At 35.7% G+C, this 17365-nt stretch overlaps 1 protein-coding gene across 2 annotated transcripts in view; it reads left to right on the top strand.

The window, feature by feature from the left end:
• Nectin3 (nectin cell adhesion molecule 3) overlaps positions 1–17365 on the top strand; it is a 92694-nt gene that overhangs the window by 14387 nt on the left and 60942 nt on the right. For both annotated transcript variants that reach the window (XM_090346821.1, XM_090346820.1), the window contains exons 2-3: positions 8642–8983; positions 14010–14306. In XM_090346821.1, the coding sequence (XP_090202947.1) occupies positions 8642–8983; positions 14010–14306 (639 nt within the window). The remainder of the gene's footprint in view (positions 1–8641; positions 8984–14009; positions 14307–17365) is intronic.

Below are 17365 nucleotides of genomic sequence, written 5' to 3'. Positions count from 1 at the left end.
AATCTCTTCTATGTTTAATGCCTTCTTCTACGGTAAAAACTCACAACTTACTATATATGAAATGACCTTTAGTTTGTCCTATTATCCTTAAGAAGAAAAAAAAAAACCTCACCTTTATTATGGTTAAAGATTGACTGTTTCTAAGTTTCAGTACAAGTGTGTACCTGTAAGATTTTCAGAAGTTTTCTTTTGCCTTCTGATCTCACCCATTTCAGTAGTCCTTTCAAGCAAGCACTGATGTTTTGTGTAACTGTAGTTTGCATTTTCCAGAGATTGATGTAAATGAGATTATACCAAACAGTTTTTCTGTCAGCTTTTAGAATAGCTTAGAAATAATCTTCATTATGGCATGTTATCATTTTATTTTATTATTATGTGGTATTTTGTGGTATGCATAGTCAATTTGTTTTCCTTTAAATAGTATTTTTAAAGAACAGTTTTACTTTGTTTTTAAAGAACAGTTTTACTTTGTATAGAAGATGCAGTATTCACATATCGTCTTCCCACCCCAGCACCACAGCATTCCTTCCTAGGTAGCTCATACCAGAGTGGCAAATTCATTATAATTGAGGGGCCGAGATTGATACTTCATTATTACAATCCATAGTTTAGGTTAGGGTTAACTTCTGGTGGTGTAAATTGGTGAGTTTTGGCAAATGTATAATGACATGCACTTATTATATTATGCAGAATAATTTCACTGGTGTCAATTTTTTTTGGTTTTCTACCTATTCATCCCTACTTACTGCCTCTCTACTGGCAACCATTGATCTTTCAAATCTTTGAAAAGTTCCCCCCCCCAATATCATAGGATACATAACATGTATTCAGATTGGATTGTTTTGCTTAGTTTCAAGAATTTAAATTTTCTCCATGTCTTCTTATCCCTTCATAGCTATTTCACTTTAGCTCTTAATCATATCTATTGTCTGGCTGCACCACATTTTGTGCAATCACCTACTGAAAGATGATTTGGTTGATTGCAAGCTTAAGATAAAGTTACTATTTTCCATCTACATACATGTTGCTTTTTAGACCCAAGTTTTTTAATTTTAATTTCATTAATTAATAGAGGGGTTACAGTGATATTCACCAGATAGGAGCATTACTTCATACATATTGATACCTCTTCTCATGTTTGTGTCCCTATTTCCCTCTCCCTGCCCCTTCCCCTCATGTTGTTTTCCCCATTTCAAATAAACAAACGTATGTATAATATACCAGATTGCAAGGTAAGATGTGAAATACGGTTGCTGGTTTATGTGGTAATAGTATGTCTCCTCAGAAGCAGATGAGTCAGTTGGCAGTCCTCAGCAATGTGTGAATGTTCCTGTTGTACCACATCCTTGTCAGCAGTTGGTGCTTCCAGATCCCAGTTTGGTCATTCTACTGGGTGTGTGTAGTGGAATCACATGGCTTTAATTTGTAGTCAGTCCCCAAAGGATGGAGAGTGTTGGGCATCTTTCCATATGCATGTTATCTTTGTATATTATTTGGTGATATGTCTTTGAAGTGATTCATGAGTTAAAAATTTTCTGATTTTCTTTTTCTTCAGTTTTTTTTGGGAGGGTGTGGGGAGGAGTAGGGGTAGTACTTGTGGTTTGAATTCAGAGGCTTGAACTTGTTAGTTAAGTACCTAGCCACTACTATATTGGAATGTAAACAAGTTTATTGAGTTGCAAGCAGGTCTATGTGTTAACAGTTTTTATATTTTTGTGAATTTTTTTCTCCCAGTATTTGAATGATCTCTCACTTGTTTTCCATGCAGAAATTTTACAAAGCAGAAATTTTTAGTTTTAATGACATTTAATTGAATGACATTTAATTTTAACATAAGTTGTTGCTTTTGTATATCATGCCATTGTCAAATTTACTGTCATGTATAGCTTTATAGGTTTTTGTCTCAGCAGTTTTTTTGGTGTTGACTGTTGCATTTTGGCTTAATGATCTATTTCAAGTTAATTTTTTATGTAGGGTTATATTTAACTGATCTTTGCATTCGGGTATTTAATTCCAGTACATTTGTGAATATCTTTTCTTTTTTTGTGTTTACTACCTTTGCTCTACCTTAAAAGATTGATTGACTATACATGAGTAGATTTATTTTTAGGTCCTCTACTAATTTCTTTGTGGTTATGCCCATGTCATAGTGTCTTGATTATTTTCGTAGTGCAACTTAAGGTTAGATTGTGCCAGCCCCTGTCTTTGTCCCTTTTCCTTTAATATTGTATTGAATATTCTGTTTTTTGCCATTTCCTACCATTCCCATATAAATTTTAAAATCAATTTGTTCATGTGTGTAAAAAAAACTTGCAGAGATCTTGATCAGATCTATATACTATATACTAATCTTGATAATATTATATCTATCCATGAACATGAGTTATAGTTTTCTGCCCATAGATCTTGTATTTTACTAGCTTGTAGTGTTACTCAATGTAAACGATACTAGTTTTCAATTTCAAAATCTATACATTCATGTTACTTTGAGGATTTTGATGAACGGTTCTGTTTCCTGCAATATTGGTGTAAGTGATTATTAGTTCAGAAGATATTATTTGTCTCTTCCTGATCAGTATATGCCAAATGGTGATTTTCTTATTATATTAGTGAGGACTTTGAGTAAAATGTTGAAAAGGATAGGTGACAAACATCTTTGCCTAATTCTTGATTTTAGGGGTAGCACTTTTTATTTGTTTGTTTGTTTTGCTTGCTTGCTTGCTTGCCAGTCCTAGGCTTGAGCTCAGGGCCTGAACACTGTCCTTGGACTTTCTCAAGGCTAGAGCTCTACCACTTGGGCCTCAACACCACTTCTGGCTTTTTTCTATGTATGTGGTATCAAGAAATTGAACCCAGGTCTTTATGCATGCTAGGCAAGCACTCAACCACTAGGCCAAACTCACAGCCCAGCACTTTTTATTATTAAACATGACATTAACCGTAAAGTTGTTGTAAATGTTTCTTGTCAAAGTAAGTTGCTGATAGTCATCTTCCTCTTCGAGTGTATTCCTTATTATTGCTGATTATAAATGATTGTGTATGTATGTGTGTATTATAATTTATTCATTTGTTAATGAGATTTTTCCAGTTTTTGGTTTTTAGAAATATTTGTGTTAGTATTGGTATAAGGACCCATGCTATCCTCCTTCCTTCTTCCCTCCCTCCCTCTCTTTCTCTCCTTCCTTCCTTCTTTTTTTTTTTTTTTTTTGGGTCATTCATGGGCCTTGAACTCTGGGCCTGGGTGCCTGAGCTCTTTAGCTCAAGGCTAGTGTTCTATCACTTTAGCCACAGCACCGCTTCTGGTTTTCTGGTGGTTAATTGGAAATAAGAATGCTCCGGACTTTTGCACTCGGGCTGGCTTTGAACCACGATCCTCAGATCTCATCCTTCTGAGAGTCTAGGATTAAAGGTATGAGCCACTATTGCCAGGCCATGCTTTCCTTTCTAATGAGTTAAAGACAAAAGGCTAAACATAGAACTCCCCTATGACCCAGCAATTCCACTACTTGGCATCTACCCAACCATCCAGAAACAAGGACATACTAAACCCACTAGCACAACAATGTTCATTGCAGCACTATTCACCATAGCAAAGACATGGAACCAACCTAGATGTCCCTCAGTTGATGAGTGGATCAACAAGTTGTGGTATTTGTACACAATGGAATTCTATGCTGCTGTCAGAAAGAATGACATCGCCCCATTTGTTAGGAAATGGAAAGACTTAGAAAAAATCATATTAAGTGAAGTAAGCCAGACTCAAAGGAACTTAGGCTCAATGGTTTCCCTCATTCGTCATAATCAGTAGAAACCTTGGGCTCTACTAGCAGAGATTTGCAATAGAGCAAAATCTTGATACATAAGGACATATAATGTGAAGCTAATTAAAAGGACCTCCAGGATAGTAAAACAAAAGCCATATAATGAATGATTATTGTCCTTAATGTACTATGTTGTCTCTCATCTCCTTTGCTGTCCCTTGTTATCTCATATTGGTATAGTATCTCACTTTGTTATCTAATATATTGAATTTATTTGTATTTGGATATTTGAAATTTGATAGGGAAGGGGGGAAAACCAAGACGGGTGGGGGGTGTGGGGGGGGAGGGAAATGGGTACCAAGACATGTGAAAGGGTATCAATGTATGTGAATTAACGCACCTTCTATCTGGCAAATATCATGTAACCCTTTTACTAATTACAATAAAAAAGAAAAAAAAGACATAGGAGTAATATAGCCAATACTAGTACTTATTTAACTTTAAGAAACTGCCCAGTGACTTTCAGTGCAGTTACACAGTCCAATCAGCATTCCAGAAAGGGCCCGACTCACCTATTATTTTTTATAACACTTAAGGTGGTGATTTCTAATTTTAGCCGTATTTAATAGTGGCTTATTTTGGTTTCAATTGGTGTTTCCCTAAAGATGTTGAATATATTTTTATGTGCTTTCCTTATTTCTGTCAAACTTTTGCTCAGTTAAAAAATGATACCTTTTTTTATTATGAAGGTTTTTTTTGTAGTCCTTTATGCATTTTAGTTCTTATCAGATATCCTTTTCAGGTATATGTGTTGCAGCCTGTTCTCTTGGTAGTTTATCTTTAATGGCGGATTAAACAAAGTATGAAGTAGCAAAATGATAATTACATGAGCAGTATCACACACAGTGGTGTTTCTGTGTAACTTTCTGTGTAATATTGTCGATGTTTGTTAAAAGTCAGAGGAATTTTGCTAGCATGGTACTTACTTAGTGCACGAGATATGTTCCTAGTTCTTTTCCTTCTTCCCTGGTTGCTTTATTATCATCTTCATTGATTATACTCTTATTTCCTTCCTTTAAGAAGTTTAAATGCACCACAGATGCTTGATCTTCATTCATACCTTTGCTACCAATACTCTTGATTTCATCTAATCATATGACTGTGTGTGTTGATCACTCCTAAGTTTATCCAGAACCAGCATATTTTTGTACAATCCCAGTGCTTATGCAGCACATACGCATTGACTGTGAGTATCCATGTCAGGCATGAGATTTGAACTCTTTTCTACCTCTAATGCTTAAAAGGCCTACACATACTAGTTCTCACTTTGGTAAATGGAACTCCATGGCTGCTCTATTTCTTACATTCCATCAGAAAATCTTTTTTTGCTGTACCCTCAAACTATACCATAATGTGTTTATAATCTAACTTCTGTTTTAAGACTTCCATTGTGATGAATCTGGTTCAAACTTCACTTGTTTCTTCCATATGAACATTATACGTCCTAGCTGATATCAGTGGTTTAGTCTTTGCTTTCTTGCTGTTTCCCAATGAGTGATCATTTTTTGTTGTTCAAATTTTATTTTTATTATCTTATGTAGTTGGGTGAAAGAGTTTCAATCAAACATGTCAGTTTGTGAGAATACATCTTGTTCAATGTCACCTCTTTCATCCTTCTCCCCCATCTCTGCCACAGTGATTGTTTTAGAATATGTCATGCTTTTGCTAGAAATTCTCCTGTGGTTTCCTATCTTTTCAAGAATTAAAGCCAGTTTTTAAAATGTTCTCAGTTTCTGGTGTCTGCTGTCCTTGTAGCATCATCTCCTGTTGTTCCTCCTCTCTTTTCACTCCAGGGACACGCAAAAGTCTTTTATTCTCCCTTTTGTAGTTTTCTAGTCAGTATCATCTTAAAAAGACCTTGTGGAAACCATCCTTATTTCAGAACACATGCTGTATCTCCCCTAAAGCAATCCCTCTTAACCTTGTTTTCCTCCAGAATTTTTACTGTTGGATAAATAATCTACTTTTTTTTTACTAAAACTGTTTCAAAATTAGAATGCAGACTCCATAGGACAGAGACTAGTTCAATACTGGCACCTACAACAAGTCTCTAGCATAAAGTATGCACTCCACAGATACTGGTGGATGAGTAATGGAGTGACTGCTTCTTTCAGCCAGTTTTTGCATTAGACTGATTTGCTTAGAATAAAAAACAGAACCTTTTGTAATCTAAGAGTTACATATTCTAATGATGCGAATACTACTTTTTTGTTTATAAATTCACATGCACTTACATACCAGATTGTTCTTTATGCTTATTTCTGTTTGAAGATTTTATTGCAAAGCACTTTTAAAACTTAAAACTTGGAGCTAGGAGTGTGGCCTAGTGGTAGAGTGTTTGTCCAGCCCTGGGTTAAATTACTCACCTACCATATACACAAAAAAAGTCAGAGTGGTGCTGTTTGACTCAGAGGTAGAATGCTAGCCTTGAGAAAGCTCAAGGGCAATGCACAGGCCTTGAGTTCAAACCACAGGACTGGCAAAACAAAAACAAAAACATCAAAAAACAAAACAGGTCTAGGAATGTGACCTAGCAGTAAAGTGTGCTCGTCTAGCATACACGGAAACCCTGGGTTCGATTCCCCAGAACCACATACACAGAAAAAGTCTGAAGTGACACTATAGCTCAAGTGTTAGCCTTGAGCAAAAAGTATCTAAGGTCAGTGCCCAGGCCTTGAGTTCAAGCCCCAGGACTGGCAAAACAAAACAAAAAAAGCCCCAAACCTAAAAACTTAAGTTTTGAACTTAATATGACAACTATTTATTAATTTATAATGTGCTTGTGCAGAAGTAATTTGAGGATAGCTGAATGCTATACTGGTTTCTAAAAAAGTGTATAATTGTTTTAAAAATTATCCTAAATCCTGAGAATTCTGAGGAGCCATACCTTTAAAGATATTTGAATCATTTTCAAAAAAATCTGTATAAACCAGGTGTTTGTTGCTCATGCCCATAATCTACTAATAGCTATTCAGGAGGCTGAGATATGAGGATCCAGGTTTGATGCCAGGCTGGGCAGGAGGAAAGTCCATGAGACTTTTATCTCCAGTCAGTTACCAAAAAGCCTGAAATGGAGTCGTGGTTCAGAGTTGTAGAATGGTAACCTTGAGCACAAAAGCTCAGGGACAGCAGCTTGGGGCCTGAGTTCAAGCCTACCCCCCTCAAAAAAAATCAGTATAATCATTTGTATTAGACATTACATTGTCTTTTCTGTCATAAGGTTTTTTCTTACTTATTTTGAAATGCTTTGTGTCATCTAGGCTTCCTGTAATATTTACTGAATGACTGAAAGTACAGGTGAAGACTCTTAGTTGTGTTTTGGTAGTTGTACTGTTTTCATGGAATGATAACATTTCTTTGTGTTTCTGAAAGAACAATAAGTTCAGTTCAATTACTTGACTAAAGTGATACAAATCAGGATTGTAGTTTAGGTAAACTCAGAAAAGCAATTGTATACTTTAAGCATGGTTTCCCTTGACTCCTAGAATGAGCAGGAATCTCCTGAGAAGGTTAGAGTTACTAGTGGGTATATGGAAGATCCAATTATTTACTGTTTGTTTAACCTCTTAATATAGCAGACTTACTAATAATAAGCTTACTTTAATTCAGTTATTTTTCAATAAACATTTATGTATGTCAAGGACCCTTAAGCTCTGCAGTTAAGTAGTGTGTGTGTGTGTGTGTGTGTGTGTGTGTGTGTGTGTGTGTGTATGTGTGTGTGTGCATTGTATGTATGTATGTATGTATGTATGTATGGGTGTGCCTGTCTACCTGTCCATGCCTGTATGTGACTGTTCTGCAGCTTGAACACTGGGCTTGGGTGCTGTTCCCGAGCTTTTTTGGTTTAGGATAGTGGTCACTACTTACGGCACAACTTCACTTTGGCTTTTTTGGTGGTTAATTGGATATCAGAGTCTCAGGGACCTTCCTTCCCTGGCTGGCTTTCAAACTGTGATCCTAAGATCTCAGCCTCGTGATTAGTTAAGATTACAAGCAGGAACTACCACTGCCTACTAGAAAATTTGGTTGAAGAACTGTGTAACAATGTGTCTCCACAGTTTAAGCGTTTATAGGGAAATAACTTAATCACAAATCATTTTAAACTTTTGGATTTCATACCCTATTTAACTAAAAAACTAAGGGCTAACCAAATTATCAGGGTAATATAGACTTACCCAAAGTTTTAAGTATTGATAAAAGGAAACACATACCCAAATTAAGGTTTCAGCCCAAGGATTGGAGGGCAAGGGATAAATACGAAGGCTCTAACAGTTCTCTTATCCTGTCTCTTCTCCCACATCTGTCTGTGATGAATCACTTTGTTTATTTTTCTCCTTTTTAATATTTAGTATAGAAATATTCTAAAAGAATATTCTATGGTATTAAATTTTTTTGAAAGATATTACATGAATGTTACTTTTTGCTGTATAAAAATTATCATAAAACTTGGTAACTTTTAATATCTGCATACTCTTTCAATTTCTGTGGGTCAGGAATCTAGACATGGCTCAGTTGGGTCTTCTGCTTCCTTACTAAGAGTCTTTGCCTCCAAATATGGTCCCAATCTAGTGATTTTTCTATTGCAACATACATTGGCATAAACTTTTTGTATCTCATTCCAACTTAGCATTTATCTTGCTTTTTTTGTTGTTCCTTTATCAGAAAGGTGTGTGTATATGTGTGTGTGTGTGTGTGTGTGTGTGAGTGCGCGCATGTGTGTGTGTGTATACACACCTATGGGGGAAGAAAGGGAAGAAGAGAAAACATATGTAAGCATAAAGTTTCGAGTTTAACAATTATACTATGTATTTTCCCCATAGGTGCCTTAGCTGGACCAATTATTGTGGAGCCACATGTCACTGCAGTATGGGGAAAGAATGTTTCATTGAAGTGTTTAATTGAAGTAAATGAAACCATAACACAGATTTCATGGGAGAAGATACGTGGCAAAAATACACAGACTGTTGCAGTCCATCATCCTCAATATGGATTCTCTGTTCAAGGAGAGTATCAGGGAAGAGTCTTGTTTAAAAACTATTCACTAAATGATGCAACAATTACTCTGCATAACATAGGATTCTCTGATTCTGGAAAATACATATGTAAAGCTGTTACATTCCCACTTGGAAATGCCCAGTCTTCTACAACTGTGACTGTGTTAGGTAGGTGTGCTTAAATTATGTATTTTGATGATAGTAGTGAGGATCATAATGAAAATATTTTCAGGCATTTAAAATGTTTGAAAGTTTTCTTTAGATTTAAATTAAAAATAATTTGAATATGATTTCTCAAATTCTGTCTTAAAATTTAATGAGTCCAATCTTACAGTCTCATCTATGTCTGCCTGTTTATATAATGCTACATAATTTTGCTCTTAGTTTTTTTCACAGAAGTGTTTTAATTGTAACAGCAAATGCTATGATCCTGTGACCTTTTTACTGCTTTCCCCAAAATTTTTAACTACTCATCTTAGACTTGTTTTCCCTTTTCATTTCTTTCTCTTTTTCATTTTTGTTTTTGATAACTAAATTTTACTTGAGCCTTTGGCAACTCATGTTTTGATTTTGCACATCAAATTTATAACTACTGTTGTAGATTGTGTAAATATTTGAATCTTATACTGTTGTTCATAATTTTCTGCTTTTCCAGTAGTGCTATATTTTAAGGTGAAATTTTGAATAAATTTATTGCCTTTAAGATAACTATCTGCAGTGTATGTCATTTTGCAAATGCTAGTGACTACTTTCCAGAATGACAGAGTAAGAATGTAACATGCTGATGATGTAACATCAGCATGGACATACACTACCTAGATGCTATTTCAAAAGGATGACCTCTGCTCAGCTACTGGGAAATATAGTTAGCTCATTGCTTTCCATAAAGCCTGTGAAACTTATGAGTAGAATATAGGACTGAACTCTGGTGAACATGGTAAGAGTCCTTCTGTTAGTTCACATGTGATGGTAAGTTTGGAGTAGGCACAGATAAAAGATGATTTCAGGAAACATTCTAGAATAGAAAGTGAATCCAGATCAGGAACAGAACAGAAGGTATAGTAAAGCAGTCCTTACTTGTTGAATTTTTAGGGCCAAAATTATATGTTGTTACAAGCTGTCTTTCCATTGTAGAATTTGGCACCATCCATGGCTTCTAACCCATCATCAGTCATTGCCAAGTGTTCTTGTAAAAGGATTTTAGGATGATGGAAATCATCTGTTCAGAACTTTGCACAGTGGAACACTGTTGATTGTTATAAAGTACAAGAATTTTTACGTTTAGTAAGTTGAGTGTTTGAATAGGAAATTTGAGATTAATATAATATGAACTTAGTAGCTAATGATTGTACCATTTCTTCCTTCCCTGTTTTGCTCTCAGACCCTTGATGTTTAAAATGGTCCAGCAGAATATCATTCCGAGATTTTATTACAAATTCAGAATTTCAGGTTTTTTATTTCCCAAATTGCTTGAACAGTAATCTGAATTTAAGCAACATGATCCATTAATTTACATCCATGGCATAGTTTTAGAAACACTGCTCTGTCAGCTTCTTAGTCACTTGGTGGAGGAGGGACACCTTACTTTTGGCAGACTTGGCTTAGAGTAGAAGTCTTGAGTTATGAGTTAAGATCAGCTTGGTGTTTTTGACAGATTCTTTATTATATGGTATTTATTTATTCTTCTATTCACTTGGTGCCCAAAGACTAATATTTTCAGAATAATAATAATAGTAAATACCAGTAACCTAAAAGTAAGAAAGTAAACTACAAGTGAAATGGATTATATTACTCATACAGTCTAAGTGGAATATCTTGGCCTACTTAGTGTTTTCAAGAGCTTGTTAAAAGAAAACAGAGACTCTATAATATATAGTCTGCTTGACTAGCCAGGTATAAAAAGTAAGGAAGTCCCACAAGCAAGAACCTGTATGAATAAGAAAACACAAATAGGCCCTGAAACAATATGAGCATTTTCTGTGAAGAATGACTAACATATCACAGAGTGGTTGGAATCAAAGTAGAGAAGTACAGAATTTCTTAGGACATAAAGCAACTACAATAAATAAATAAAAAAGGATGATTATTAGTACATTTGAACTAACTTGTTCATCAAAACATATCAGAGACTGAATATATAGCCTAATGGTAGAATACTCTTCTAGCATATATGAGGTCCTGGGTCTGATCTCTAATAATCCCAACTCCCTACCCCACTTGTATCAGAAAACTAAAGACATAAAACCTAAACTTACACTACATATAATCAAAAGAAGACTTAACAAAATTAAATAGAACTTGTACATGTCAATAAGAAAAAAAAACAGGCACCTCATTTTAATTTGTATTTCTCAGTTAAAGAAATTGAACATGGCTCTAAGAAATGTAGATTCTCACTTTTCACAATCAGAGATATTGGGAATAAAATGTTAACCATATATTCTTACATTACCTGTGAGACTGACAGATATTAAGGAGTTTCACAATATTGACTGTAGTGAGTATATGAGTCAAAAAATGCTGATCATTATGAGTAAATTAATATTTTAGAAAAAAATTTAGCACTGTTTAAAAAATTGAAAGTAAATGTAATAGTAATAATCTCTCTCTCTCTTTCCCTTTCCCTCTTCCTCTTTCCCGCCCTCCCTTTCTCCCTCTCTCTTTCTTTCTCTTTCTGTCAGTCATGGGGCTTAGAATTAGGGCCTTGGGCACCCTAGTACTTTGAACTGTAGTGTCACTTCTGATTTTCTGGTGGCTAATTGGAGAGAAGAGTCTCATAAACTTTCTTGCCTGAGTTGACTTTGAACTGTGGTCCTCACATCCCAACCCCCTGAGTAACTAGGATTTTAGGCATGAGCCACTGGTGCTTGGCAGTAGTAACAATTCTAATACCAGTGACAAATGAGAAGAGACTTGTACAAAAAAAGAAAAACAACCCAACATACATGAGTGAGAATGTGTCTTGTAAAATAGATTAGAACATAGAAGAAACAATCATAGTATCCACCAGTAAATGGTATTTCAGTTAAAACTGATCATCTTTACAATTTCATGTTGACCTAAATAATTTAAAAACATGAAGTTAAAATGAATTCTAAAATAGATAATTGTTCCAATATGCATGAATGCCCAGAACAAAAAGTTGAATCAGAGAAACTATATAAAAGGTATAATCTAATTATAAAGTTCAGGAATAGGTGCAATGAGACATTTTGTTTAGATTTCTATGTACTGGTTGTACAGCTGCAATTAATAACAAGTTTTTAATCAATAAAATTTTCAGCCAGGCAACCTAGCTACTCAGGAGCCTGAGCTCTGTGGATCATGGTTCGAAGCCAGTCCAGGTAGGAAAAGTCTATGAGATTCTTATCTCCAAGTAACCACAAAAAGCTGGAGTGAACCTCTGGTTCAAGTAATAGAGCACTAACCTCAAGCAAAAAAGCTCAAGGACAAGTGCGTAGGCCAGGAGTTCAAGCCCCAAAACAAACAAAAAGACCACCAAATGCCTGTACTTCTGTAGGTATTCAGGAAGCTGAGATTTAAGGATCATGGAAGCCTGTCTGAGAAGTAACGTACTAGAGAGTCTTGAGCACTAGCATTGAGCAAAAAAAAGTTCAGGGACAGTTTCCAGGGCCTGAATCCAAGCTTCAGTGTACACACACACATGCATGTGCGCACACACATACATACACACATATACACACAATTTTAAAATTGCTATAATGGTCTTATGCTGAAAGAAGAGGAGATGATCAAGAAGAGGCTTTAAGGATTTGGAGATGTTGATGTTCTTTAAGATGTGTGGTATTTATGTGTAAATACCACATACATATGTAAATACCACCATAAATGTTACAAAATTTATTACATCACAAATACTGGACAGGTTATGGGGAAAATGACTTAATGCAACTACTATGGAATGCAGTTTGGAAATTACTTAAAAATTAAATGTAAAATGACTTTATGATCCAGTAATTCTTAACCATTTATTCAAAAGATAAGTCAGGATAATTTTCACACCCATGTTCATTGCTGTACTACTCACCATAGCCATATGATAGAAATAGCTTAGGTGGCCTACAATGGATGAGTAAAGGAAGAAAACGTAGTATATCTTATATATGCAATGGAATTGTATTCGTCATGAAAAGTAATGTCACATATAGAGAAATTAATGGAGTAGGAAAAAGTTACGTTAAGTGAAGTGATTTCTAGCTCAGAGAGACAGGGCATATATTTTCTCTTATGTATAGATAGGCATTAGTTCTAAAATTTAAATATATAAGATTACACACATTTAGCCATATACCCAAGCAAATAGGCTATATGGTATATGTAGAGGTGGGGGATTCCAATACTGTAACTCCTTTAAACAACCAATTAACAGTCTAACACAAGGGAAGGAGGTCAAGGGGAGGGTCAGTAGACAAAAGGAAACAAATGGTGGGCAAAAACAGTCATGTATTCGACATATGAAGGTAAAAATGGTAACTTGGGATAAGTGGATTTGGGATAGCTATGGAAGAGAATGAGGGGTGTCATTGATCAAGATACATTGAACAACTACTTAAAGATAATATAGAAAAGAACCTAACATTAAAAAGTTAAAAAATAAAATGTGTTTCACGTTTCCTTTGTTATTTTACAATAATATCTCAAAAATGTAGCATGTAGGGAAAATATCAGTGTTAAAATAGGAAAAAATTGGCAGCTAAAAATTAAGACTGCAAACTACTTGCATATTTAAAAAGTGTTTGCTTTACTTTTTTTGCTTCAAAATGAAACATAAGAGGTAGGTTTTTTTTTTCCTTCAAGAATAATACCTTTAACCTCAAAGGGCATTACTCTAAGGTGACATTTTTATATATACTAATTGGAGAGAGCTCATCTGACCCCATAAAGTAATGTACATCTGTATTAGAGAAAAATCATCTTTCTAGAGATAATATAAAATTTTGACCTTGATTTTGTCCCAACTAAAGACTACTGTTGTTCTAAGAATGAAATCAATGTTCGTATTACCTAAAAAGTGTGTGTGTGTGTGTGTGTGTGTGTGTGTGTGTGTGTGTGTATGTGTATGTATGTAAATTTTATATGTGAGTGTCCCAAAACTTTTGAAATATGTCTATTTGTGACTGGGTGACTTTAAATGCCTTCTTAATTGAAATATAATTCTTTTTTATTTAAACAGTCGAACCTACCGTGAGCCTAATAAAAGGGCCAGATTCTTTAATTGATGGAGGAAATGAAACAGTGGCAGCCATTTGTATAGCAGCCACTGGTAAACCAGTTGCACATATTGAATGGGAAGGTGACCTTGGTGAAATGGAATCTACTACCACTACTTTTCCAAATGAAACGGCAACAATTGTCAGCCAATACAAGCTGTTCCCAACCAGATTTGCTAGAGGAAGACGAATTACTTGTGTGGTAAAACATCCAGCCTTGGAAAAAGACGTCCGATATTCTTTCATACTAGATATACAGTGTAAGTAATTTGCTTTTCAACATGTGGCGTATTTTATTTCATTTTTCTGCCATTGAAATCTGTCTTTGGTTGTGTTCATATTTTCATGGAAATTTGATCTAATTAGAGCATTTTTTGTTTTGTTTTTTGGCAGTCCCAGTGCTTGAACTCAGGGCCTGAGCTCTGTCCTTGGGCCTTCTCAAGGCTAGAGCTCTACCACTGGAGCCACAGCACCATTTTCAGCTTTTTCTATGTATGTGATACAGAGGAATTGAACCATGGTCTTCGTGCATGCTAGACAAACACTCTACCACTCCAGGCTCTAGAGCATTTTTTTTAATATATTTTTTATTGTAATTAATAGAAGGGTTACATTATATTCACCAGATAGAAGGTACATTACTTCACAAATATTGATACCCTTTCCCATGTCATGGTCCCCATTTCCCTTTCCCCCTTCCCCCACTCATGTTGATTTCCCCCCTTCCCTATCCTATTTCAAATAACCAATTAAGCATATATAAAATATATCAGATAACAAGGTGAAAAATTTAGATAGCCAAGGGACAGCAAAAGAGATGAGAGATAATGTAGAACATTAAGGACAACACTCACTCATTATATGGCTTTTGTTTCTATATCCTGGAGGTCCTTATATTTAGCATCATACTATATGGCCTTACGTATCTACATTTTGTTCTATTGTGAATCTCTGCTAGGAGAGTCCAAGGTTTCTACTGATTATGACAAATGAGGAAAACCATTGAGCCTATGTTCCTTTGAGTCTGGCTTACTTCACTTAATATGATTTTTTCTAAGTCTTTCCATTTCCTTACAAATGGGGCAGTATCGTTCTTTCTGAGAGCAGCATAGAATTCCATTGTGTTTAAAAACTACATCTTGTTGATCCACTCATCAACTGAGGGGCATCTAGGTTGGTTCCATATCTTTGCTATGGTAAATGGTGCTGCAATGAACATCATTGTGCTAGTGGATTTAGTATGTCCTTGTTTCTGGATGGTTGGGTAAATGCCAAGTAGTGGAATTGCTGGGTCATAGGGGAGGTCTATGTTTAGTCTTTTGAGGAACTTCCATACTGCTTTCCATAGTGGTAGAACGAGTTTGCACTCCCACCAACAGTATAGTAGTGATCCCTCCTGGCCACATCCCCTCCAGCATCTGTTGTTACTAGATTTCTTGATCCTGGCCATTCTAACTGGAGTGAGGTGGAATCTTAGAGTTGTTTTGATTTGCATTTCTTTTATGACCAGAGATGTTGAGCATTTCTTCGTGTCTATAGGCCATTTTTATTTCTTCTTCAGAAAAGACTCCATAGAGCATTTTTAAATCATCAAACTTGCCCTTCAATTTAAATATATTTTAGTTGCTCTTTAAACACTCTCATAGTAGCCTATAGGAGTTGTGAAAATTTGTGTCTTAAAATCTGAAACACTTGCTGCGTGCCAGTGACTTGTCCCTGTAATTCTAGCTACTCAGGAGGCTGAGATCTGAGGATCATGGTTCAGAGTCAGCCTGGGCACAAAAGTCCATGAGTCTCCTATCCAGTTATCTATCAGAAAACTGGAAGTGATGTTATGGTTCAAGTGGTAGAGCAATACCCTTGAACTAAAGAGCTCAGTAATAGAGTTCAGGCCCTGAGTTTGTCTCACGACCGACCGAAAAAAAAATCTGAAACACTTAGAGACAGGTATCTTATAGGCTGTGAGCTCAGCTTTCAAGAGAAAGAGATTGGGAGAATCTTGGTTGGAGGACATTGTAGGACAATGTTGTTGGTCAACAACATTGAATACAGTGATTCACTCTGATCCAAGCTACAATGGAAGGATGGGGGTAGGGGGGGAGATTATAGTCTTAGGCTGATCTAGAAGAAAACTACAAAACTGAAAAATAACCTAATTTTAAAAGGCACAATGGTGGGACAAACATTTGTCTAACCAAGATAAGGTTCTCATTTTTTATTCCTGAATGTGTAGGTGCAGGAGCCAAGTGTATTACAATTAGAAGCAAGTAGCTCCATTCTGTTTAATTGTGCTGTTATTTATTTTCATGTTATTTACCCATATTGTTTTATTTCCCTAGATATATTTTACCTAACTTGAAATCTGTCTTCAGTCTTATTTCTAATCTGGTGTAGTAAATAATGTATAATTTTTTTTTTTTTTTTTTTTTTTTTTTTTTGCCAGTCCTGGGCTTGAGCTCAGGGCCTGAGCACTGTCCTTGGACTTTCTCAAGGCTAGAGCTCCACCACTTGAGCCTCAGCACCACTTCGGGCTTTTTTCTATGTATGTGGTACTGAGGAATCAAACCCGGGTCTTCGTGCATGCTAGGCAAGCACTCTACCACTAAGCCAAACTCCCAGTCCCTGTATAATTTTTATGTAAGTAAAAGAGTACTTTTAAGGCATTATTGGGATAAAGTCAGTTGTAGATAAAGTTCAAAGGTGACTTACTTTGACAGTGGGTACCTCTCTAAGCATGTGGTTGTATTTTAATGTTTATCTGCTTTGACTTTTATTGAAAAGTTACTCAGTCTTCTTTACATTCTGATATTTTTACTTTAATTTTTGAGTAAGAGCTAGGTTAATGGCTGCTTATGTTTTGTAGCAAAGTAATTAAGTTTAAGCAGATTTAGTTGGATTCTAGTGACATATAGCCCCCTTAATCCTAGCTATTCCCCAAGGATGAGATTGCAAGGATCATGATTTGCATCCAGCAGGGGCAGAAATTGTAAGACTCCATTTCCACAGCTAAAATGCAGGCAGAATCAGCCCTGGGCAAGGTAGCCATGAGTTCAAACCTCAATACAAGGAAAGAGAGGGAATGAGGGAAGGATGGAAAATAGAGTGAGGCAAGAAGGGGATAGGGAAGGGAAGGAAAGGAGAAAGATTGGGCAGACTAAACAGCATGGTATCTTTTTTTTTTTTTTTTGCCAGTCCTGGGCTTGAGTTCAAGGCCTGAGCACTGTCCTTGGACTTTGTCAAGGCTAGAGCTCTACCACTTGAGCCTCAGCACCATTTCCAGCTTTTTTTTTTTTTTCTATCTCTCTCTCTCTATGTATGT

Source organism: Megascapheus bottae, chromosome 1 (genome assembly GCF_031878675.1).
Source record: "Megascapheus bottae isolate mThoBot1 chromosome 1, mThoBot2.hap1, whole genome shotgun sequence".
Taxonomy (NCBI): Eukaryota; Metazoa; Chordata; class Mammalia; order Rodentia; family Geomyidae; genus Megascapheus; species Megascapheus bottae.
The sequence above is the reverse complement of the archived record's forward strand: the minus strand, read 5'-3'. Positions and strand labels throughout refer to the sequence as shown.